General features: G+C 42.2%; 1 protein-coding gene across 1 annotated transcript in view; it reads left to right on the top strand.

Moving 5' to 3' along the window:
- The window catches only part of CCBE1 (collagen and calcium binding EGF domains 1), a 111,193-nt gene extending 87,995 nt beyond the window's left edge, over positions 1-23,198 (top strand). Inside the window, exons 4-11 of the mRNA XM_054398057.1 lie at positions 5,145-5,279; positions 6,081-6,218; positions 11,088-11,194; positions 17,479-17,599; positions 21,030-21,169; positions 21,265-21,300; positions 21,845-21,880; positions 22,965-23,198. Coding sequence (XP_054254032.1) covers positions 5,145-5,279; positions 6,081-6,218; positions 11,088-11,194; positions 17,479-17,599; positions 21,030-21,169; positions 21,265-21,300; positions 21,845-21,880; positions 22,965-23,198 — 947 coding nt within the window. The remainder of the gene's footprint in view (positions 1-5,144; positions 5,280-6,080; positions 6,219-11,087; positions 11,195-17,478; positions 17,600-21,029; positions 21,170-21,264; positions 21,301-21,844; positions 21,881-22,964) is intronic.
- The last annotated feature ends 2,271 nt before the right edge of the window (positions 23,199-25,469 follow it).

Raw genomic sequence — 25,469 nt, 5'->3', positions numbered from 1 at the left:
GTTTGAAGTGATTATGACTGCAGCTTTTGTTACGTACCCACTGACTTTGCTTAATCCTGTCTATTAAGTGCATCACAGTAACCTAAGAGTTTCTGCCACTAATTAAATTTCTCTGCTGGCTGTGGTTTCCCTCCCTTTGTATCTCCACTCCTCCTTTTTCAGCTTGAGCTATATTTTGCCTTGAACTTCAGATGCCACAGCAATTTCTGTAACATCCGAGATGATCTTGATCTGTTGGTAGAGGGACAAGAAACATGATTCAGTGCAACACTCATTTCATTTATTCTGTTACGAGACATCACTTGGATCTTCACACATTGTTTTGGCATAATCTTGACAGAGGACCTGTATGAAATACATATCCTGACACAAGCACATAAATACATTACAGATGTGAGTTTATTAGAGCACATCTGCACCTTTTAATTCAGTACTAGCAAATCAAAACTCTGAGAAGTAGTTCCAGTCCTGTCTTCTTCTTGATTTAGCAATGGCTGCAGGGAGAAGGGTTGGGAGAGGGATACACCCTCCCTTGTCCACCCTCTTACAGCTGCCTCAGGGATGCACAGCTCTCCTTCTTGGACAACTGTCATTTAAATAGACTTTATCCCAAAGGCTCATGTCTTTGTCCATATCCATCTCTGGTTTCTGCCCTGTTATTCTCATCTGCCCTTGAAAAGAAGAAGAAATCAATGCAGTCTAGTATGACTCCATGCCCCTGCGTTTGACATTCTATTTACTTGGGACTCACCGTCTTGCTCTAAGTTTCAGCTGCGGGAGCAATGAGCAATGATCCTCAAGAACCACTGAGTGGAGTTTACTTTGTATGTCTGATTCCCCCTGTAACATCTCTTCTTGCCTCACCTGACCAGCGAAGCAGGTCAGAAAAAGTGCTCCTCACCCTTTTTCTCCTTTGCTTGGAGACTCACAGCTCCAACCAGGTCCTGTCTCACAGCTTCACTGAGAGTCAAGCAGGGACAGATGTAGTTGAAACAGCTTCTTTGAGAGAATGCTCTCACTACCACATGTTTATTAATTAAATTTCTTGGCTGTGGATTAATTCAGGGAAAAATACTCTATGACACTCATCAGGTCTGCTCTTTCCTCACTAATGCTATTTCAGAGATGTCCTTGGAAAAACTTTCCATGTTGGATTGTCTTTCCTGACATTTCACAGAATGATAGGGCTCAAAAGGGACCTCTGGAGATCACCTAGCCCACCCCACTTCCTAAAGCAGGTTGCACGGGAACAAATCCAGGTAGGTTTTGAAAGTCTCCAAAGGAGACTCCACAATCTCTCTGGGCAGCCTGTTTCAGTGCTCTGTCACCCTCAAAGTAGAGAAGTTTTTCCTTATGTTTAAGTGAAACCTCCTGTGTTCCAGTTGGTACCCATTTCCCCATGTCCTATCACTGAAAAGAGCCTAGCCCCATCCTCTTGACCTCCACTGTTTATATAAAATTCCCTCTTAGTCTTCTGCAGGCTCAAGAGCACCAGTCTCTCAGCCTCTCCTTGTAAAAGAGCTGGTCTGGACCCCCTAAACATCTTTGTAGCCCTCCACTGGACTCTCTCCAGCAGTTGCCTGTCCTCCTGAACTGGAGAGGTCAGAACTGGATACAATATGCCAGGTGTGTAGGGCACAGGGCAGAGAAGAGGGGGAGGAGAACCTCCCTTGACCTTCTGGCCACACTGTTCTTCATGTATCCTGGAATACTGTGGCTCTCCTTGGCCATGAAGGCACATTTCTGCCTCACTGATGAACTTGACCACCAGCACTCCAAGGTCCTCCTTCTCTGCAGAGCTGCCTTCTAGTTGGCCAGCCCCTAACCTGTACAGGTGTATGGGGTTATTCCTCTGCACTTAAGATCTTAGTTAGGTCTTAAGATCTTAATTAGATCTTAAGTACCAAGCAAAAGCATTACGTTAAACTTTTTGATATCATTCATAACTGCTTAGATGAAAAGCTCAAAGCAAAGACAATAGGAGTAGCTGTGAGACTGAACAGTGTGGGGCAACCTGCCTTGTGAACTGAACCAAAATTACCTAGAATGAGGAAATATTTCATAAAGGTCTGAATAAATTCATCCTGAAAGTTTGTTTTTCCCTAGTATCAGGTCATAGAACAAGAGGAAATGTCCTGAAATTGTGCCAAGGGAGGTTTAGATTGGATTTTAGCAAAAATTTCTTTACTGAGAGCATGGTCAGACATTTGAATATGTTGCCCAGGGAGGTGGTGGAGTCACTGTCCCTGGAAGTGTTCAAGAAATGTGTGGATGTAGTGCCTTGGGACATGGTTTAATGGCCGTGGTGGTTGTAGGTTGACAGTTGGAGTCGATGATCTTAGAGGTCTTCTCCAACCAAAACAATTCTATGATTCTATGACTTGACCTTGTTGAACTTCATGAGGTTCACCTCTGCCCAAGTCTCCAGTTTGTCCAGATCTTGGTGAATGGCATCACGCCCTTTGGGGTGTCAGCCACCCCTCCCAGTTTTGTATCATAAGCAAACTTGCTGAGGATACACTCTGTTTCTTTATCCAAGTCACTGATGAAGATTTGAGCCCAGTATGGACCCCAGTTACACTGCTTCAGTTTTTCATATTTTTCCTAAAGTCTGGAACAGCCTAATCCTCACTGAGTGGCTTTGATTAATCCTCAAACTACATTTCTTAGGCCGGGCTGCCAGATGAGAGTCTTCAACATGGACAGGCAGGTCCATCCTTTATTCTGCAGAGCACACAGAGGTGGTGCAGCAGCTTTTGCCTGAATTCATCCCAGTTGTGAGGACTCCTCATGAGGGAGTCCTGCTACCTTGGACACACAGCTCTGTGACGTGGGACCTGCCCACAGCCATTGTGTGATTTTGGTTGACAGGGTGGGATCCACCGGTAGAAAGAGTTCCACCTTCTGGGTTCTTTCTCAGCTTTGTATGAAAGCAAATGAAGCAAAGGTCTTGGTGGAGCTCTGCTAAGGTGAATATGAAAACTGTATTTAAAGAGTGGTTGCATAAAATACGGCAAAACAGATGATTAACAAGAACTGGCATTGTTTAGTCTAGAGTAAAGGAGACTGAGGGGAGATGTGATAACAGTTTTTAGGTATGTGAAAACATGCTGCAAAGGGGAGAGTAAATTGTTCTTCATGGCCAAGAAGGCGGCAAAAATAATGGGCTTAAATGGCTGCAAGGGGAATTTGGATAAGATATGAGTAAAAGGCTTTTTATCTGCAAGGATAAAAAATGTTGGGAATAGTGGGGCATTGTGGGGCATCTCCAACCCTGAGGGATTTTAGGTACAGGTTAGACAAATGTCTGTTGAGAAAGGTTTATACATAGCTAATCCTGCTTATGGTGGAAAGGGGTCCTTTCCAGCTCTGTTTTTTATGATTTTGTTAGGGCACACCTATTCATGGAAGCACAGGGAGGACAGAGAGAGGTCTTTTTCTCTCCACCCTGAATAGGCTCAACATGGCACAGGACAAATCCAAAACTTGCATGAGCACACTGACTAAGCAGCAGGCATGTTCACCTAAGTGCTGGGCATACCAGCCTGTTCTCCATCTGATTTTATTTCAATGGAAAATGAAAATTGCAGCAGTGCCCAGGAAAAACACCACTGATGCTTTGTATTTTTGACTTCTAATGCCAAATGCAATTGCAGTGTGCAGCATTGCATAAAAAGCCCAAAACAGTCCCCAGGCTGACCATGTCTGAAGCCAAGGACCACTTTTTCCTTCTGTGCTTGTGCAAGACTGAATTGTTTGACCCTGGTTACTGCTGGGGACCTTGGAACCACCATTCACTACCACAGCATTGTGAGCAGACTTAGTTGTGAAGTAAGAAGGAAAGAAAGAATGCCTGCTATTCAAAAGGTGCCAAGCACAAGGGAGGAAATGCTCGGCACCATTACAACAGTGTTTTTTGCCTAAGGGGCTGTGCTGTGACATACAGCAGCTTGTTGAGTCTCATTTCATGCTTGTGTATACCTTAAAACAAATCACTTTACTGTACTACATGTACGCTCTGTAACAGCAAACGTGGTTTCACTTGCTTTGCCCTCTATTAGTTAATTCCAATTGTTTGGAAAATCCACCCTTCCTAGAGATGTCTGCTAGTCATTACTGTGAGTCCATAATGAGTCTGAGTTTTATTTTGTACTGCATGTGTGGAAACCCGGGCCATTGCTGGGAACTCAGTCGAAACACTTAGGTTTGGTTAGATGCTGTTTATATTTCTGGTGTAGCCCACTAGTACCCAGTCACAGGAGAGTCACAGTGACAGCCACATGGATGCTGTGTGTAGGATGATGTTCCTCTGAAACAATCACAGAAACTGCCACTTCCTTTGGCATAAACCCCAACTTTCAGCAGAGTTTACCTGAGATGGTTTTGAGACCAGATGCTTGTTTTGTGTTTGCCGTGGCACTGCAAAGCCCTTGCACCCACAGCATGGGGCTGCCCATCTGCTCCCAGCCCTGCAACCAGCCTCATGCCAGGGACCAAATCCAGCCCCTGGAAGGTCAAGGATGTGTGTGAGCCACTGTTTTGCACTGATGTCCATTGTTTGGACTTCAGCTCTGCTGCTACATAGCAAATCAGAAACAGATTCACTCCCACTCGTATTTCAAATGGGGACTTCAGTCTTTTGGTATTTCACTTACAAGCCTGGCTAGCAACTTGCCATACCATAATATGCACATCATTATTACTAAGAGTGATAACGGTTTTGTAACAATGTGTTCTTTGCTAGAAGAGTCCTGGCTTTGAAAAATGGCTGTCAATTTTAATTAACTTTTGCTTATTATATAGTTTCTGCCCAGATTTGGCACTTTAAGATTTGTGACAGAAAACAGAAAAAATATTTTAGGTAATTTAATATTTCTGTGAGATGAATTCTTAAATTCTGCAAACTGGGAAAGTGACCCTTGTTTAAAGCCTAGCTTTAAGAAACAGGCTGCAAATCACTGACTAGCAGTTACAATTTTACTATAATTCTTTGCTTGTGTCTCACTAATGTTTTATTTCTACGCTCCTTCAGTCCTTAAAAGGACTGTAACTCAACTTTATTAACTAGCATAAATATTTGCTGTCAAAGTATCTTCCAGCTACTGCCACTGGTATTTTCCTTAACCACACTTTTCTCTCTCTAGACTATGATGTCTGTGCTGAAGCTCCCTGTGAACAGCAGTGCACAGATAACTTTGGGCGAGTCTTATGCACTTGCTACCCTGGGTACCGCTATGATCGGGAGAGGCACAGGAACAGAGAGAAGCCATACTGCCTGGGTGGGTAGAAGTGCTTGTTGAACTCATCTCTTGTTAATGATGTGTCTTCCTCCCTCAGGTCCTTTAGGAGTCCGTTTAGAGATGAATCCTTTCTTATTTTCATTTATATTATGGAAAAAAAAAAGAAGTAAGGTATATTAACATAACTATATTAAGGACTCATGCCCTGAAGTAAGAGATCTAAATCACCCTGAAATTATTAGGAGGTAGTACCTAAAATGAGACATGAGCACACAAACACTTTTGATGTGCAGGGCTGATGTAATTTTCCCTTTATTAATTCCCTCTGGAGGTTTTGAGCTATATTTGATGTTTCACCCTAATACAAGGACATGATTCTGACAGTAACTCTTGAAGCACTATGACCAGACCTAATTCTGAAAATAAATCCTTGGGGTTTGATTCAGATGGCCAGTATCTAATTCAGGGCTGATAACTTATGTGTAGTCCTTGTGTGGCCAGTCTTGCCCTGCTCTCTGTGGTTGGCTGTGCCAGGGAGAAAAAGTTTGCAGGATGGAGCTTTGCTTGTGAGAATAATATGTGATGGGAAAGGGGTAAAACTGAGGGCTTGTTCTTGCTTTTCATTGTTGGTTTCAAATGGGCAAGCAATTCAGACTAATAGGATGCCAGGTGTGTTAATAGTAGTGCAGTTTGCAAAAAGCCCCATCCCAAAGCATCAGTGGTGCTGCTATTATTTATTTAACCAGAAAATGTCCTGATACCTTTAAAGGAAGCCTTTTGTTTCACTTGAGGTCTGAAACCTCCAGCTTTAGTACATTGTGAACTCTTACTCCTCTCCAGATATCGATGAGTGTGCTACGAGCAATGGGACACTCTGCTCTCAGATCTGTGTCAACACCATGGGCAGCTACAGGTGTGAGTGTCATGAAGGCTATGTCCGGGAAGAGGACGGCAAGACATGCACCAAAGGAGATAAAGGTATATGCTAGTGGGGCCTAAAGGCCCTGGGACAAAGGTCTGGCTAAAAGGTTGGTCTCTTGTAAAGAGGAACTGCTCCCTACACTACACTTGGAGATGGAGGTCTGAAGCTGGAATGTAGCTTATACTGCTAGGCAGCCCAGGTTGGTCACTAGGTACCTGAACACCTGCAGAGCACTCCTGCCACACACTCTCCTTCTCCACGGCTCATGAGCTGCACGCATACACACACAAACACACACACGCACACACTAGTAAATCAGTAGTCACATCAGTAAAGAAAGAGCACAAGTACTTTCAAGGATCTGATAAGCATTGTTCCCTGGGGAGGCAGGGTGGCCAAGTGGTGAAACTTGCTGTTACAGCTTTGGTTAAACCGTTTCTGCTGGACCCGTCTGATAAAAGCCATATTTTCCTCCCACATCAACCTGGATTACACCTAGTTTGCAGCCTTGAGAGACAAAGGAAAAAAAAAAAAAAAGCCAGCTGCTAATCCTAGTAAGTCTTCAAGAATTTAATCTGTTAATTAAATTAACTTCTGTAACCTTTATTTTGTGCCTACATCTGAGATTAGCAAATGGTCCTGGGTTAGGTGCTTATTGTCTTTAGGCACTCTGAGGCTCAAAAAAGGTGTGTCTGTGAACTCCACGCAGATTTTAAGCATTGCTTAAATCAATTGCAAAATGACATCAAGTAACACTGAATTCTGCTGACATGCAATTAGTTTGTGTGTCTTATGACTGTGGACGCATATTTTCTTTTTTTCTTTTTTCTTATTTTTAATGAGAATAATTTGTGATGGGAAAGGTGTTAAAGTAAGGGCTTGTTCTTTGCACTGTTTGGGTTTCAAAGTAGCTATGTGAGCTGTGTATAACTTACATCAAAGTTTTTTATCTCATGTAGAGTACAGCGGATTAATACCGATATGACAACTTAAAAAGAAAGCAGGAAGAGAACAATCTGTATTCTATTAAAAAAAAAAAAAAGCACATAACAACCTGTTTTGATGAATGGTGACTTACCATAAGTTCATCAGTTAATGCCTGAATACATGTATCATTGGGTGCTCCAAATCCCACTGGATGTCCAGAGCAATTTATAATTTTTATTATCCTCTGCAAATCTGTAACTGGAGCCATTACCTTTAATCATTCCTTGTAGTTTTCAAATGTCTTGGGGGGAAGAGGAGGGGAGGGGGTCATAAAGGAAAGAGATACAACCTATATAATACCCTAGCAAATCGTTTTTTTAGTTAACTTTTCTTTTGACTAGTTCAAATTTCCTGACAGAATAACGTCCAAAGCATTTAGGATAACGAACCATCCAAAATATTTAACGCTGTGGAGATAATTCTAATATTTGCAAAACACTAATTTTACTCTGAAGGTACATTCCATGTAAGTCAGCTCCAGTAGTTAATCAAGAATTAACGATCCACCATCTCTCAATACATTTCCCAAATCAGCTGTGTAAAATAGAGGAGGACACTTTATGCTGTGTTACCCTGCTGTACTCCAGGTTAATGTTGCTAATTGCCAGGCCTCTGATGGATGGAAACGCACATCCCAAAGAAAATCCCAGGGTTCGGGCAGCTGTGAGGAACCAGCTGTAGCAACGCACCACCCCGTGGCCAGCCCCAGTCCTGCAGCCACACTGGAATGAACTTCCTAATGAGCACATTTGTTCTTCGTGGTAACTGGAACACTTAAATTTGGTTTTAAAATTTAGTGTGAGAGACATAAAAACATATGTAGCCTTCTCCATCTCTAACCATGTTGCATCTTTCCTGTTTTCATTATGTTGTGCCTGAATGGTGCAATTCAGGCACATTTTTGGCTCTGTAAGTCAGCTGGACCACGAGCTTTGGATTTGTTCTTGGGCACAAGAATAGGGAGTATTTTTTCTGTGTCTCCAGTCATGTTGCATTTGACAGAGACAATACAGCTACCCGTGCAAAGTAGGCAAATTAAACCATCTCAGCAAGCTGAGCCCAGATAATGTAACACAGATGATCAACTCAACAGTCTCCATGCTAAGACCGCCTGCGGCACAGCTCCCTGCAGAGCTCTCCCCCGCCAGCATCTCCTTCTCTTCCAGCGTCAGCAAGAGAGGGTCTTCGAGCACATGCAAAGAAAACACATCACTCCCCCAAGCAGATCTCTTATCGATAGGAACCATGGGGCTCACCATTGTCTTACCAAGATGAAAGGACTCCTCCTATCAGGACAGCAGCATCACACATAAGCTAGACTCTGTGCTTTGCAAAGCCTTCCAAAAAATGGGGCTGGCTCAAGCCTTCTCTGAAATAATTTTAGTTTCCTGGTGTAGATCTGTGCAGTGGAAACAGGCTGTGCCTTGCTCACTGCTGGCCAAACTGACCCTGGCAGGTGACCTTCATTTCTGCACCATGCGTGGGTGGTTCCATCTAATTGCTTCCTGCCCCTTTGGCCTGCCCTAGACGGCTTCTGGCTTTATCCATGCTTTATCCTGGCTTTATACATAGTTTGATCCTGATACAGGATCAGATGAGGGTAAGAGCAAATGCTTGATGGATGACTTCTTCCCTGGGCAAATCATCACCTCTGTCTGGTATGAGTTAGGGGGATTACACCTCTCTCCTGGGATACAGCTCATGCTTGCTTATACGATGCTGTTGGACTTCTTCCTCTGACGAGTCAATCCAACTGGATTTGCAGAAACCTCACTGGTATGATATATCCCAAACATTAACAGACACCCCCACACACACACATTCATCTCCATGGATTGTTACAGCCTTGTTTTATCTACACTTGTCAGCCCCATGTGCCACATCCTTCTGGAAGATAAACTGGATTTTGTAATGAAACGCTAGGCCAAATTCACTGGTTCTTAATCTGCATGTAATTCCACAGATTCTAGTGGGACTGCATTAGGTTTCAAATAGCAGAGCCTCTGGCACTTTCTCCCTATGACTCTGTGTTGCTTTCAGCAACATTTTTCAACACAGTAAGGAAGAACTCATTTGGTAAGATAGCTATTAAAAGTAATTTTGGTTAAGTCTAGTACTGAACTCAAACTTTATTGGACTTTGAAAGAGACAGACTTTTTTTTCTAACGGCTATATATGTGTGTTTGTAAATCTTACACAAGTCCAAAAATGGACATAATTTTTTCAGAGGAAGATGACAAATTGGAGAGGGAGGAAGAACTCCATGAGGGAGCCACAATACTGAGTTATGATGGAAAGGAAACTTAGTTTAAAGAAATATCAAGAGGTGTCTTTATCACAGCATACCAGTATCTTGTTAAAGGGAGGGGGGAAAAAGGCAACAAACAACTTCATGTTGCTGATTCTTTATTGTCTAAAAGAAAGGCTTATTATGGACAAAGAGTCTTTGCAAGGAGCCAAAGGCTGTGGGGCTCACGACAAAATCACTAGCATTAGAACTACAGCAGTGAGGAAGGAAACCAGCAGATGCTGTGGAGTCAGGGCCCTTACAGCTCTCTCCTACCTGATTAGGAGACTAGGGGAATAAATCTTTCTCTTCCAAAGGCAAGCATACCTTATGTGGTATTATATCCAATGGTCTAGAGGTACCCAATAATCAATTTTTCCTAAATGTTCACATCTGTGATCCATAGATAACCATCTGATGGATGCGATACTCCTCACTGGATTCTTCAAGCACTCAAAATCAAGTACCACATAGTACCTTTAGTATGGAAAACTTACCGTTTCAAATCATTTTACATACATTTCTGAAAAGGTAAAGGACATTAAAGTGTGTGTCCAAGTGAGAAGTATAATACAATAGCTAAGCATACTCTAATTAATCCTTTTTTGAAGATTTTAAGGATTTGGTTTAGAATCATAGAATCAGTCAGGGTTGGAAGGGACCACAAGGATCATCTAGTTCCCACCCCCCTGCCACAGGCAGGGACACCTCACACTACATGAGGATGGCCATAGCCTGGTTTCTTTATAACCAGGAGCATATGCAGAGTTTTTCCATTACAGGACATGCTCTGAAAGGCTGGTGTTCAAACATGTGCAATAACCCTTCCAGATAATATGATACCAGGTGACCCATTACATGCAGAGCCTCAATACACTTGATGCTTCTCAACAACTACACATGAAGGGGTAAAAAAAGCTTACCTAGAGTTTGCCAGTAAGTGCTGTCCTGTGTTTTGGAAACCACGTTTCTCTTTAAGCAGACATCTGTTAAACCAATGCTTGTTTGTGATGCAAAGTGCTTCACTGTGTATGGGACTGGGAAAAGGATAAAAATAACATTTGCAATATCTATTACAGTTTGAATCACTTATAAGTGGATTCTTGAAAAGATTCCATTCATGTGTAATATCAACAGGTGTGACCCTATCTCTTGTGTGGATTTAAATCCCTGTCATTAATTTCAATCCCCATTTCTGCTCAGGTTTATTCCATCACATAGAGGAATAACTGGAGATGATAAAGAGCAGTTTGTGCAAAGTGAGCGAAATGACCATACTGTGTGAGGCATTTTACTCTTAATTTATAGCATATGAAAATTTGCCCTGCAAGGAACTGTAAATCAGTTAGATCTATAGGATTATTCTTCCCTAAACACAAAGCTAAAAAAAGGGGTGTGAACTTTTCCAGGTATTAAAAAAGAAGCTCTTTGGGGATTGTTAACTGGAAACAGCTGGTTTTAAAACGAGCTCAGAGCTGTCCATACAAAGTTTCTCAGCCTTACATAGCAGGTCACAATCAAAGCATCAATGGTGGCAAAATTCTCTTCATAGGCTGGGAAATGTAACAGCCTTCAGGTTGCTTTTGCAATGACTTTATTAAATTCTTTCCTTTGGATATTGATATTTACATTGGAAACTGCTTTCTTTCAGCTGGACTTCCCGAGAAATCTGAAAATGTGGCAAAACCAGGGACATGCTGTGCCTCCTGTAAGGAATTTCATCAAATAAAGCAGACAGTTTTACAGCTGAAGCAAAAGGTATGAGCACTGTGATCAGCCATGGCTTTACCAGACCTGCATGGGTTTTGACAACTGGGCTAAATCTAAGTGTTTGGAGCTGTCACTGCCACGTGTTTTTTGTGCCCATAAAGATGATGCTAGTATGTTTTTAAATCATGCAGGAACAGCTTCTCTTCCTTATGCTTCTGTATGGCTTGTAAGCCGATTGCTTACCAAGCCCATGGAGCTATGTTACCAAGTTCATGGTAACAGAGTCTGGCAAACATCCATCACTATCTGAGCCCAAATATCTTGGCAGTTAGTGCTGACCTCAGCTTTTCATTCATTCTGAGTGCACCGGGTTTTGGACGTGATCCACCTTTAGTATAAGCAAGGGCAAGACATTCTGCAAAGGTGGTAACATGGGAGAACATGACTTTGCATTAATAATGTGCTGACAGAGGTGCAAACAGGAGGTATGTGGCTAAACAAAAAAAATCACAGGATTTGTTTTTTTAGTTTTTTTTTTAAGAAAAACCCTCAGCCCCAACCTTTCTTGTTTTCACTTGTATCCTTCCAAAAATAATGCACTGTGAAACTTTCCCTGGCTTTTAATTGCTCCTATATGTGGCCTCCTTCTGCACTTGAGTAGGACTGAAATAACCTAGACACCCAGCCTAGAATTTGGAGAGCCAAGTGCAGGATGCAAGAGTAGTGTTGCTTCAGGTAACACCTCCTTTGAACATTTAAGTTTCTTCAAATGTTCTGCAGGAATATTCTCAGGAATTCATGTTGACAAGCTGTAATTATTTCACTCAGGGTGCTCATGTAATTTGATGGCGTCAAAACACGACTTAGTGTTTTCACTTGTTGCATTTAACATTACTCAGTGCTATCTATGTTAGCAAGAAAGAACTCTCTATCACTAAAATGAAATACACTGAGGTCAGAGAATCTCTATCTCAAAAATCTCAAAATGAGGTATTTTCTTTCAGAATGAGCATGAAGACAAACATGGAAGTGACAGAATTTCATGTGTAATGGAAATTCCATTTTTCCAAGGAAATGGTAGCAGACAAGTTTAAAAAGGATCCATACTTTTGAGTAGCTATTTGTTCAGTCACAGTTTGTGATGCCAAGCAGGCTCATACTGACTCTCCAGGCAGGATCTGAAGTCACACTGTTGGTCATAGAATCATAGAATTGCCTGGTTGGAAAAGACCTTAAGATAGAATTGTAGAATCATGGAATGGTTTGTGTTGAGGGACCTCCAAAGGTCATCTAGTCCAACCCCCATGCAGGAAGCAGGGACAGATTGCCCAGAGCTCTGTCAAGCCTGACTTTAAATATCTCCAAGGATGGGGCCTCAACTACCTTCCTGGGCAACCTGTTCCAGTGTTCTACAACCTACATAGTAAAGAACTTCCTCCTCATGTCCAACCTAAATCTACTCTTCTCTAATTTAAAACCACTGCCCCTTGTCCTATTCCGTTGCAAACAAGTCTCTTTCCAGCCTTCTTGTAGGTTCCCTTCAGGTACTGGAAAGATGCCATTAGGTCTCTCTGAACAATCCCAGCCCCCTCAGCATGTCCTTGTGGGAGAAGTGTCCTAGACCCCTGATCATTTTCGTAGCCCTCCTCTGGACTCACTCCATCAGGTCCATGTCCTTCTCATGTTGAGAGCACGAGATCTGGACGCAGTACTCCAGAGTAGGGTGGCAGAATCACCTCTCTCAGTCTGCTTGCCACACTTCTTGTGATGCAGCCTAGCATGCAACTGGCCTGGGCCACAAGCACACGTTTTTGGCTCATGTCCAACGTCTCATCCACCAGTACCCCCAAGTCCTTTTCACATGGCTGCTTTCTATCATCTCATCCCCCAGCCTGTACTGATAATGAGGACTGTTCTGGCCCAGGTGCAGGACCCTGCACTTGGTCTTGTTGAACCTCATGAGGTTCATTGAGTCCAGCCATAACCTAACTTCTCCCTGTACAGAACTGTTGAACCATGTCCCTAAGCACCTCATCCAAACATCTTTTTAAAATCCCCAGTGATGGTGAATCCACCACTTCCCTGGGCAGCCAGTTCCACTGCCTGATGACCTTTTCGGTAATGAATTTTTTCCCAATATCCAATCTAAACCTCCCTGGTGCAACTTCAGGCCATTTCCTCTTGTCCTTATCACTTGTTACCTGGGAGAAGAGGCTGACCCCCATACCACTACAACCTCCTTTAAGATAGTTGCAGAGAGTGATGAGGTTTCTCTTCAGCTTCCTCTTCTCCAGGCTGAACAACCCCAGCTTCCTCAGCCTCCTCACAGGACTTGTGATTAAGACCCCTCACCAACCTTGTTGACCTTTTCTGGACATGCTCCAGCACCACAGTGTCCTCTCTTTAGTGAGGTGCCCAAAACCAAACAAAGTACTTGAGGTCACCATTACTTGTTTACTGCAAGAATTGATGGAAACCAATGGCTTGAATTAATGGAAAGTTTTCTGTTTAACTTCCACTGTTAGGTGTCTGTATTCAAAACTCACTCCTGGAAAAGTAGAACCATTGATACGAGTCACTGTGGGCACTAGTGCTGTAGCTATAGCCAAGCTAAGCATCTCAGTCTTGCCTCTTAGCTAACTGCTGTCATGATGCATAGCCCAAATTGTCCCAAGTGGGACTTGATCTATTTGGCATCCTCAGACGGAGCCCATTCATTGGGTTGTGCCTCACACAGACACGCATGGAAGAGATAGTCTCCTGATACCCTCATCATTTTTTACCCCACAAAGAGGAGAGCTTTTGTCCATGCTGAGAGGGGATCTGATCTCGTGCTGTTTCTCTGCCCAGGGAGACATGAATCTTCATGTTTCACCAGCTGCTCTCAGCGGCCAGGCTCTTCTGGGGAGGATGTCCCTCAGTATCTGTGGCTGAAGCTGTTCTGTTTTGCACATAAAAATTCATTTCTGCCTGCCAGAGAAACGGTTTATGGGAATGAGTCTTCAGTCTTGTGGTTAAAGCTTTCAGATTTTATGAACTTTGTGCAAGATTATGTTTAGCAGAAAAGTCTGTGTAGGACCCAGTCCAGCAAACACTACATGAGATATGCTTCTGAAAGTGAGAGGTGTGGGTTTTGTGTCTCCTTAGGAAAGCACAGGGTGAATGCAAGTCCTGGTACCTTCAGTGATGGTACTCAGATCTTTTTGGAGGATTACAACATCCATTCCAGATCCAGAATGTTCTCATAGAATAGTTCTAGGATCAGGAACAGAAAGTCAACTTGCATGGTCATCCAGTGAGATGCATCGTTCCAGTATCTTAATGGGACTGTGGGCAGTCCTGGGTTGGTCTCTGATCTTGCTGGAAAAGAGCAGAAAGTTGGAAAACTAAAGAAAGAGATCTGACACGAACGACAATTAAAAAAATCAAGTAGGCACTTCAGCACTTGGAGTTGGGGCATTGATGGATCCTAATACACAGATTTGTTTAAACATCTTAATTTAGAAAGCCATGTTCTGCAGCACACCTGTCAAGCACTGTCAAAACCATCTAAACCACAGGTCTCCTAGAAACTACCCCAAAATCCAGATGCTGCATGCAACACAGCATACGAGTACCGTCTTTCTTTACATTTACCCTTGCTAATATTTGCACGCACATGGGAAAGAAAAAATATTTTCCAAGGGCCATTAATATTTGGAGCTGTGGATGGAGAAAGCCAAGGTCACTCTGAACCAGGATCTTGGTTCAGTTAAAAGGTCAAATAGAAATCAGGACAGTGAATATAGCCAATCCCTAAGAGGATGTGAGTCAAAGTTAAAAACATACGGTTTGGCCCCAGCGTACTTAACAACCATTTTCTGTCCAGAAGATATCAAAGAGAAGTCAGCCAGACCAGAGCCTGGGTATTTTGGCACTCCTAGTGTATGCCTCAAGTCCAGCTGACTCAGTGGGGAGGCATGCGTAGATGCTTTCACAGCAGCTATGTGATTTTTTTTTTTTTTTCAGCTTACTAAGTTGTTACAACAGCCTTGCTGGCAGGAGCAAGTCAATATTTAAACAATAGAAAAGAATACATTTCCAAATCCTCTTCATGATGATGAATCTTCTGCACGAAATGCACCTTTTTACTCCAGCCTGGACATTTGCAATATAACCAGAAGAATATTAGCAGCAGGGACTATGTGCTAAGTGATGTCTGTTTATCAGCTGGGATAGCAACTGATCCCAGCAACAGATGACCAAAATACGGTCTGGCCAGAAATGTAGGTACAAGCTTTAAAGAAGACATCAATTAATCTATCACTCAATGGTGGCCAACCATAAGAAGGAACACCCACTGATGACACAGAAAATATTCCCACAACAAAATGTCCAAAAAATATACTGTTCTTGGGCAGTCATGGGATTCATCTCTGCATCTCAGTTTTAAGATGGCAGCACTGGCACCACTGAGCCCTTTGCTGGTTTGTGTTACATAGTAGGAGTTTTGCAATCGTATGTTTTTATCCAGCTAAGATCTTTCTCTGGACAGGACAGATGCGCCCCTGGGAAACAAAACTTCAGTATGCTGACCAGAGCTGGCTAGTGGACTTCCCTCTGCTGGTCCCTGGCCAGTGTGGATATGAGAGCTACCAGCTACTGAATTTTCCCCTTCAGCTCCAAGTGTGAGGTGCTGTGACCCATGAAGTAGTCTTTTATCTTCAGCAGTCCCATGCTTTTATCTGTGCTGCAATGGCTGGGATATTGGCTGAGAATGCTGCAGGGTCACTGAAAACAAAGCAAATGTTTTCCTTTGGAAACCCAGAAATGATAGCCCACCCCAGAGTAGTAGGCATGTTGTATCCCTATTTTCTGTGTGAGCATGTTGATAGGACTAAGCATATAAAAACACCCTGTGGGGCCTCTGTGAAACGCTGACATCATCCAGCCACTGATTTCTGTGGAAGTGGAGTAAATCTACCAAATTCTTGTAAGACTTACATCTTTAGTCCAGTCATCTTGACTTTGGAGCAGCAGTGGTCTCCAAAATCTGAGTCACAAATGGCTGATAAATCCTTGTATTCCTGTCATCGTATTTTTAGTTCCAGTCTGCAAATTCAAACTGGTCTTTCAGAAATGCCATCAGGAACTCTCAGCATTTCTAACTTGCTCAATTTTGCTTCCTTTAGAATTGTTCTGTACATCATCTCCAAACTGCAAATAGCACTGGCTGCCCTTTAAGTGCTTTCCTAAAGTAGTAACATTTTCACCAAAAGGAATTTACCCAGTTTTAGCATTATTTTCTTTCCTGTACATTGCAAACACTGAAATTTGCACCAAGAGCAGGAGAGTGCATATCAAATAATTAAAAAAACAAGGAGTCTTGAGAACAGTCCAGTGCAGGGAATTCCAAATAGTCAATTAAAAGCACTGTCAGATAGCAGGAGTCATTACATATTTTACCTAACGCAACAAATGTTGCAGAATCCAGTATCAGGTTATCTGATGAGCCAAATTTATTCAGCAAACAACCAGGCTGACCCAGGGACAGATCTGCCCCGGTATTGCTAAAATAGCTCTTCAATTTCATTTGGTGGAGAAAAATTCCCAACTCTGCATGCAGCCAATCACCACTAATTCTTTCCTTGCTGTAGACCAGCCTCCTGGCTTGTCTTTTTCCTTCAGCCGCCTCTGGAGAGACTAAACATTTGCAGAATTTTCTGAATATGTTTAGTTATTTAATATATTCAATCTGGACAGATCAATGCTTAATGGATAATTAAACATCTGGTGCAATGACATTTTAAACTACAGTGTGCAACTCCTTACATTCTCACTTACTTTAGCTTTGTGTCTCCATGCACAGCAGATCCAGACATCTGTTGGGTTCAATAGAATGGCCACAGGGCCAGATCCACAACGGTTTCAGAGCTCTGATTGAAACCTATGAAAAGTTAGTAGCTTCTGCAGCAACTGAGAACATAAATATCTGAGCAGATGCTGCTCCGAGAAAGGGCAGTAAACTGGGAAAGCTTCAAATAAGGAAGAAGAGGTTTCTTGAAAAGATCCAGGCAGTTATGAGATTTTCTGACAACTTGTGTCTGTCTTTGTCCCAAATTTCAATTGTCCCCTGTTTGGATTGACTTGCAGTATTTCCACAATGGCTTGAAAAGTGAACAGTCTCACACAGTGACATTTTTGTCTGATTATTTCAATGAAAGGTATGGTAACACAATCTATATTTTCCTGGAGTATTTACACATACTGTTTATCCACAGGAAACCTTAACTAAGAATGTAATTTATCCAGCTGAACAATGAAGATCTTACAATGGTTTTTGGTTTTGGCAGGTTGCTTTGCTACCAAATAATGCTGCTGATCTTAGCAAGCAAATCACTGGTGAAAAAGTGCTTGCATCTAATGCATATATCCCTGGTCCCCCAGGCCAGCCTGGCCAACAAGGCCCTCCAGGTAAGACACAGACCAGAGGGATGTGAATGTGCAACAGTGCTCTGCATCATAGGATCATTAAGGTCGAAAAAGACCTTTAAGATCATCAAGTCCAACATTAATCAAACTACCATAACTACTAAACTATATTCTGAAGTGTCACATTTCTTGAATGCCTCCAGGGATTGGCGACTCCACCACCTCCCTGTGCAGCTTGTTCCAACATCTCACCACTCTTTCAGTAAAGATGTCTTTCCTAATGTCCAATCTAAATCTCCCTTGGCACAATTTAGCCCATTTTCTCTCACCCTACCACTACTTACTTGGGGGAAAAGACCAACACTGGCCTCACTACAACCTCCTTTCAGGTAGTTGTAGACAGCAATAAGATCTCCCCTTAGCCTTCTCTTCTCCAGACTAAAGCACTCCAGTTCCTTCAGCTGCTCCTCATACAACATGTTCTCCAAACCCCTCACCCACCTCGCTGGTCTTCTCTGGACATCTTTCAGTATGATAGGACTTCATCTGTTTCACATTGTGGTTGCTATTATTAAGTTTGCATTTGTGCTAAATGCTTTCTGCTCGTTATGGTCAGCCTCTGCCAACTGTCTAACATCATCCATTATGTCTTAAGTCTCCATATGTTTCTTAGCATGCAAGCTGGGTTTGTCCTTTATGTATCAAATTTCTCCCTCTCCCTGGGATATCTCACCTGCTTCATTCCTGTTGTCATTTCCTGTATTTTAATTCTTCTTTGAAACACTCTCCATTTCACAGTAGGAATACCTATTGCTTTAGCTCACTCTCATTAGCAGAGCAGAAAATGTGCTTTCAGTTTGTGAGGGTTTGTTCCAACTGTTTCATTTTTCCTCATCTGGTTTTGCAAGGATTCGTTTTTTTGTTTGTTTTATATTGTGTTGCAGATTCAAAGGAATCTGAAAAGTAAAACTGCACTCACACCTTCTTTTCTAAGGTATAGCTTGAAACAATGAGAAAACCAGAGAGTTCTTAGAGTTGTAATTTGAGCCAAGACACCTTGCAACCAGCTACCAGTGATACTAAAAATTTTGCAAACTCTGTTAAATTTCAAGGAATTTTAGCATTGTGCTTGGTTTCAGAAATATTGTTACAGAGGACTAGCAGATATTCCTTAGGAGGTTTCAGCAAGGTTTCTGATACCATCTCCTGTAACACCCTCATAGGTAAGCTCATGAAAAGTGGGTTGGATGATTGGACCATAAGGTGGATTGGTAACTGGCTCAACAACAGAGTTCAGAGAGTTGTGATCAGTGGTGCAGCATCCAGTTGGAAGCCTGTAGCCAGTGGTGTTCCCTAGGCATCAGTACTGAGTCCAGTTTTGTTCAGTATCTTTATCAATTATCTGGATGAGGGGATTGAGAGTACCCTCAGCAAGTTCGCTGATGATGCAAAACTGAGGTGGGGTTGCTGACACCCTCTCAGGCTGTGCAGCCATCCAGTGAGATCTGGGCAGGCTGGAGAGCTGGGTGCAGGCAAACTTCATGAAGTTCAGTAAGGACAAGTGCAGGGTCCTGCATCTGGGGAAGAATAACAACATACAGCAGTACAGGTTAGGGGCTGCCCTGCTGGAAAGCAGCTCCATGGAGAAAGACCTTGGTGTCCTAGTGGACAGCAAGTTCTCCATGGGACAAAAATGTGCCCTTGTGGCCAAAAGGGCCAGTGGCATCCTGGGGTGCATCAAAAAAATGGTGTTTAGCAATCCTAGGGACATTCCCCTCCCCCTCAGCTCTGCCTTGGTGAGACCATACCTGTATTACTGTGTCCGGTTTTGGGCTGCCCCGTTCAAGAGAGGCAGGGATATGCTGGAGAGAATCCAACAATGAGGATGATTGCAGGACTTGAACATCTGTCTTTTGAATAAAGACTGAGAGAACTGTGGCTGTTTAGTCTTGAGAAGAGAAGGATGAGAGGGGATCTGATCAATGCCTATAAATATCTGAGGGATGAGTGTCAAGATGAAGATGCCCAGTAACAGGACACAGAACAACAGGTACAAGCTAGAACACAGGGGGTTCCACCTCAACACAAGGAGACACTTTGTTATGGTGAGTGTGATGGAGCACTGGAACGGGCTGCCCACAGAGGTTGTGGAGTCTCCTTCTCTGGACACTTTCAAAACCCGCCTGGATGCATTCTTGTGCAGCCTGCCCTAGGTGATCCCGCTTTGGCAGAGGAGTTGAACTTGATGATCTCTGGAGGTCCCTTCCAACCCTTAACATTTTGTGATTCTGTGATTTGGTTTACAGCCTACTTAACTGGCTCCCTGACTCCCCATTTATTTCCATTTTTGTAGTCTTTTGTTTTTGAGTCTTTATCTCATTTTCTTGGAGAACAAGTAGCTTCAGTCCTCAGTATATTGTAAGTGCAGGGAAGTATGGTTAGAGATTCTGCATTAGACTCTGAAGGGTACAGTGTGCCTGTCACCTTGCAGTCTCTTTAACATAGGTGTGACTGCAGGTCTTCCATCTGGTGTCCTCATGACTGAGCTATCCAAGGTACTGTAACAGATTATTATCTGTTCCCTTGCAAATCCATCCCTGTGTACCTCCTCCTCTGTCCTGTCCTTACCAACAGTGTGGCTGTGTCTTCTAAGGAGCAGTCCAAGAACTTTGTCAGTCAACATGATTTTACTCCTTTTGAAAGCCCTAACTGTACTTGTTCTGTCCTCCTAAACCCTTTTTACTCTCTTTTCTACATCTTTCATATGCCTTTCACCATGAAGAAAAGGACTTTCCTCTCTGATTATAAATCACTTCAGCTAGTGATACTTTAATGGTCATTATTTTGTGCAAATGTTGTTTCAGGTGTGCGATTTTCTGTTTTGATTGTCATATTTTTTCTCTTGAACTAAACATATGCTTTGTTGCTTTTGTGCTTCCTAAAAAACTAACATTCTCCACTGAAAAGGATATGAAGGAGAGTGGAAGAGTAGAACCTTTTTTGCTGCTAAGACATTGACTACTGAACTGGGCAACAGAGAGGTGCAACCCAGTACTGAAAAGGGCTTGCTTCTGTGCAAGCTATGTAGATGCCTTTGACCTAATATTCTCATGAGCTTTCTCATGCTTTCTTCATATGAAAATGTGACTTGATCTTTTCTTGTTTGTGTAAAAATAAGCCATTTCTGCTTTTCTTTTCTTTTCTTGCCCAATCTGCATCCCTAACCAACTGTCAGTGGCAGTCTCAGCTTCTTTGTATACGTAAGGTGCAAATGTTTTGTGAACATCTCTTGTAGATACTGTAACAAGGAGTTCTGTCTCACAACACTGCTGTGTTGGTTGTGTTGTGGATGTGGGCATGTTAGGACAACCAGTCCATTGAGTGGTTCAAAAAATGGTCAATCCTCACTGCTTGCACTGATGAAGTGTCCTGAAGACCTTCTCTTGTTGGTAACCTTTGCTGTCAATTGCAGGGGCTCCAGGACCAAAAGGAAGTCAAGGAGTTCCTGGGTCACCTGGACCTCCTGGACAGCCAGGCCCTCGTGGATCAATGGGACCTATGGGCCCATCTCCAGATATATCACATATTAAGCAGGGCAGACGGGGCCCTGTGGTCAGTATTCTCATTTCCTATCATACATTGCACAATTGGCCCTTGCTCCACAATGTCCACATCCTTGTGAATACTTTCTCTTGTCTTTTTTTCAGGGCCCACCAGGAGCCCCAGGGAGAGATGGTAGCAAGGTGAGGAGAGGTACTGTTTTGTATAATGTAGGCACACGCACATGTGAAGTGCAGGGCTACTAGGCATGTCCTCTACATACATGCTTTTACCACCTCATTACCTTTGCTAAGCTAGAAACATACCGCTGTCCCATCCCCATCTTTCTGCTATTTTGTGCTTACCATTCTTAAGAAGTCTTGCAAATAGCCCTGCCAGGCTATCTGTCAATCATTTTCCTTTCCTTCCTCTGCCACTCTTTTGGCTTTTGCATGAAGAAACATTGATGTTTTATCCCATTTCATTACACTGCTCTTTTGCGCATTTCTCCTGTTCACTGGTTTGCTTGTTACTGTTGAAATACCAGAAATGCCCAACTCTTCTTCCACCAGAATTAGTGGCAAACTCCTTGCATTCCTCCTTCACTTTCTTGTCTTCTTCTGAACAACAGTAAGCTGATGATTTTTTGATCTGGGGACAGTAAGTTACAGAGGCTGCAGAGGCAAAGTGTAATTTATTTCATTAACTTCAACGACAACAAACTAACTTAGGTGCTGTTGATTACAGGGGGAGCGAGGTGCACCAGGACCAAAGGGGATACCTGTAAGTACTGCTCACAGGAGGAATTTCCACAAGAGAGTGATGTCGACCACTAACAACATATCAGCCTAAAGATAAAAACAACCAACCAACCTCTGCTGTGTCAAGAGCACAGTGAAAGATACTTTACATGCACCAAAAAAAAAATGCTCTTGGAAAGAAAGTAGTTACCTGTTTTCGTCCATGTGGTTTTGCCTATGCACCCCTTCCCTTACAGTCTGTGACACTGATGGCAGAATGTACACCTCTGCCCTCCAACAATGCCAGGACATCTTCAGAAGGCAGTAGTGCAGTATTCCATGCAGAGTGCTAGTTAGTACAGTTCAGACACCACTCCCAATGAGAGTTTGATCCCTGGAACCTTTTAAAATCCTGCCCCTTACCTCTCTCTGGGATTGGGGAGGCTATAGACTATAAGCAAGTCATCAGGAGAAGGATCAGTATTCACAATCTGTTTTCAAGATAAATTGTTTAAAAATTTGTTTCTTGTGGTGTTTTCTCCTTGGTGGAAAGGATTTTTAAGAGTGTGTCCAACAGGGCATTCTCAGTATTAATCAGCTGATGGGCTTTGTGAAGTCAGCTAAAAAGAAATTATTTTCTAAAATCAAATAAAAGTAGATGAATACTAATATATTTAGTAAGTGATGGACAGCCACAAGGTTGAAAAGATACTTTCCAAATAACAGCATTTCTTTGGGGCAGGAGGGAATAAATAAATAATAGCTATTGATTGGTCATTCCAAGAATGTAATTCCTGTTAGTTTAAGAAAAAGGAACACAGGGAACCAAGTTTCATCACCTCTGTTCTTATGAGGTGTCAAGATACTCTTAGGAGGCAGATAGAGCAAAGGAATTAAGTAACAGAAGAGATGAGCATCTTGTCAGTGTAGGCTCTGCCTGCAAAAACATTTGCCTTCTTTTGAAAATTGTTTCCTGAGAAAGCTAATTCACAAATAAACTATTAACTTTGGGCAATTGATATGAAGCAGTATTTTACTGAGTTACCCCTTCAAGCATAATTATATAACCTGTTTGAAAACTAAGAATGAGCTGGAATTATTTTAATAACTGTGCCTTGTGACTGCAGGGCCCACCAGGTTCATTTGATTTCCTGTTGCTGATGATGGCAGACATTAGAAACGACATCGCTGAGCTGCAAGAGAGAGTGTTTGGACACAGGACTCATTCATCAACAGAGGAGTTTCCATTACCTCAGGAATTTACAAACTATCATGACACAGTAGATTTTGGATCTGGAGAAGACTATAAACCACAGACAACACCCAGAGGCTCCAGGATACAGAAGGCAGCTCATCCTTAGCTACCCTCACTGAAAAATAGCATCCTTTTAGAGTTCTTCAATATAAAAATGCACTGACAATGTTTTGTTGGTTTTTTTTTTTTTTTAAATATATATATATATATATATATATATATATATATATATTATTTCCCAGTTTTCTCTCTGCTTTTCCTCAGCCATGCTGCCTGTACTATAGCTTTGTGATTTCTGGTAACCTCCTTGCATTAATTCCGTACCTTCAAGCCTGCACTGTGCGATGTACCTAGACTATCAAGAAAACCTTCTTAGTATATAATAGAATTAAGGCATGCTCAAGCTAATGGCACAGACTACAGCTTTTCATCTGCCTACTCTGCATTCTATGTCCAAATGACCCAGTACCTAAATTTTGCCAGGGGTAGAGAGCTATCTGAATATCAAATCTGAATGACGTCAATAATGAAAACTTTGGTCAACAGTTACCTTATACCACCAAACTCAAGTCTCCAGCCACTGTCTCGAGGCTTAGGTGAATGTGAAAATTGGATCCCTTTTCCACATCCAATGCCAGCTTTAAGTGAGAAGTATCTTCTTCTATCATGCCCCACCACAGCAGAAAAGGGAAAAAAAAATATACAGTGAAGCACTGATAAAAATGTGCTGCTGGAATCTCAAAATTATTTGGGTTTGTGTTGCTAGAATGTTGTTCAAAGAGAGATAAAAAGATGTGTTCCCCCTAAACTAATGCTACTTTTCCATTACTATTCCCTCTGCTCAGTGTGAAGGCCAGTTCTCTTCCTGAACGAATTCATGCTGGATACATTACATAGAGATAAGCAAAAGGGGATGTATAAAGCAGGAAGACTAAGCATAAATGCATCAAGCAGGCTCACTGGCAAGCACAGAATCAATCCCAGCCTTGCAAAAAGAGTCAGATTCTGACCTCCTGCAGGGGTCTATCTTGATGAAAGGATGAATTCCAAGTGAAATTCAGACCAGAGATATGCTTCATGTTAACAAAGAGCTTCCATCTCACATGTGAGCATCCTAAATGGCATTCACAGACCTGGAATACAGAGTTGCACTGTACTTGGCTGAGTATATGAGGAATGTGAGTAGGTGCAGGACCGCACATGACAAAAAAATTCAACTGGTACGAGGATGGCTAAGGTGAGGCAGGCACATGGGATTCTGTATTTGTGAAAGGGGATAAAAGGGATTGCCCTTTTTTTACACTGGAAAATTGGATGCACAAATTAGACCATACCTCACGGATGATGTATATTACCATTTCTTTTGGAATTACCACAGCTGCTGAGGACTTTGCCGTGTTTAGATGATGAAAGAAGATAGTAAGCACAAAAATTCAATGTTGTATCTGTGTAGCTGCTACTTCTACGGTATGTTTAGTGCTAAGTCATGTCTATGTTACAAATGCAAAGAAAAACTTATTTTGCTGTGTTTTTCAGGCCTTGCATGTTCTAATAGAATAAATACTGGTAAAAATGTAAGCAGGCCCTTTTCAGATAGCCTATGAAGGTTTGGATTCCCTTCCATATTCTCTGGACTTTCAAAAGATAGCTGGTGCAATCCTAACACCACTGGTACAGGTCATGTTGTATAAACAGCTGGCTGTCTTGAGTTTTCATATCTTTTTATATTAAGATGATGTGTTTATTCCTGTAATTGTTTTCCAAACTCCTTGCTGTCATTATGCCATAGGCAAGGGCATTGGCTTTAAAAACAGCAACATTCCATATTTCTCTTCATGTTATATCAGTATTTGCAAAGCAATTAATAATTTACTGAGATATGTTAGAAAAAATGATAGTGTTCTCACTCTGTGGTCTTTGGGCTTTTGCTCTGGGTGGAGCTTTGCCACCAGCTGCAGATCCAAATGGGCCTGTGAAATAAGGATAATTAGTGAATAATTTAGAAATAAGATAATAAGGAAATTAGTGAAATTTGGGGATAGAACTTGTGGCCAGAAGAGGGATGGTCTTATGTTCAGCAGGTTGAAAGAAACCTCTAAGACAGCATGAATCAAGGCATTTATTTCTTATTTTAATTTCAAGCAGGCAACTAGGTATAAATAACATCATTCATGAATATGCAATTTCAAGTAAATCTGTTAAATATCAAATGCGGTACTTGTAACTCTTGCATATGTTTGCCACCACACCCTATGACCTGCTGGATCAGGTCAATCCCACTACAGAATTAGTAGCTGCAGATTTTTTGACCATCAGATACTGAATGACGAGTTCGATGAGTCACTTCCTACATATCGAGTAAATTCTATTGCCTCCT

This window comes from Indicator indicator, chromosome Z (assembly GCF_027791375.1).
Source record: "Indicator indicator isolate 239-I01 chromosome Z, UM_Iind_1.1, whole genome shotgun sequence".
Classification (NCBI taxonomy): Eukaryota; Metazoa; Chordata; class Aves; order Piciformes; family Indicatoridae; genus Indicator; species Indicator indicator.
Note: the sequence above shows the minus strand (reverse complement) of the source record. Positions and strands in the feature narration are given on the sequence as shown.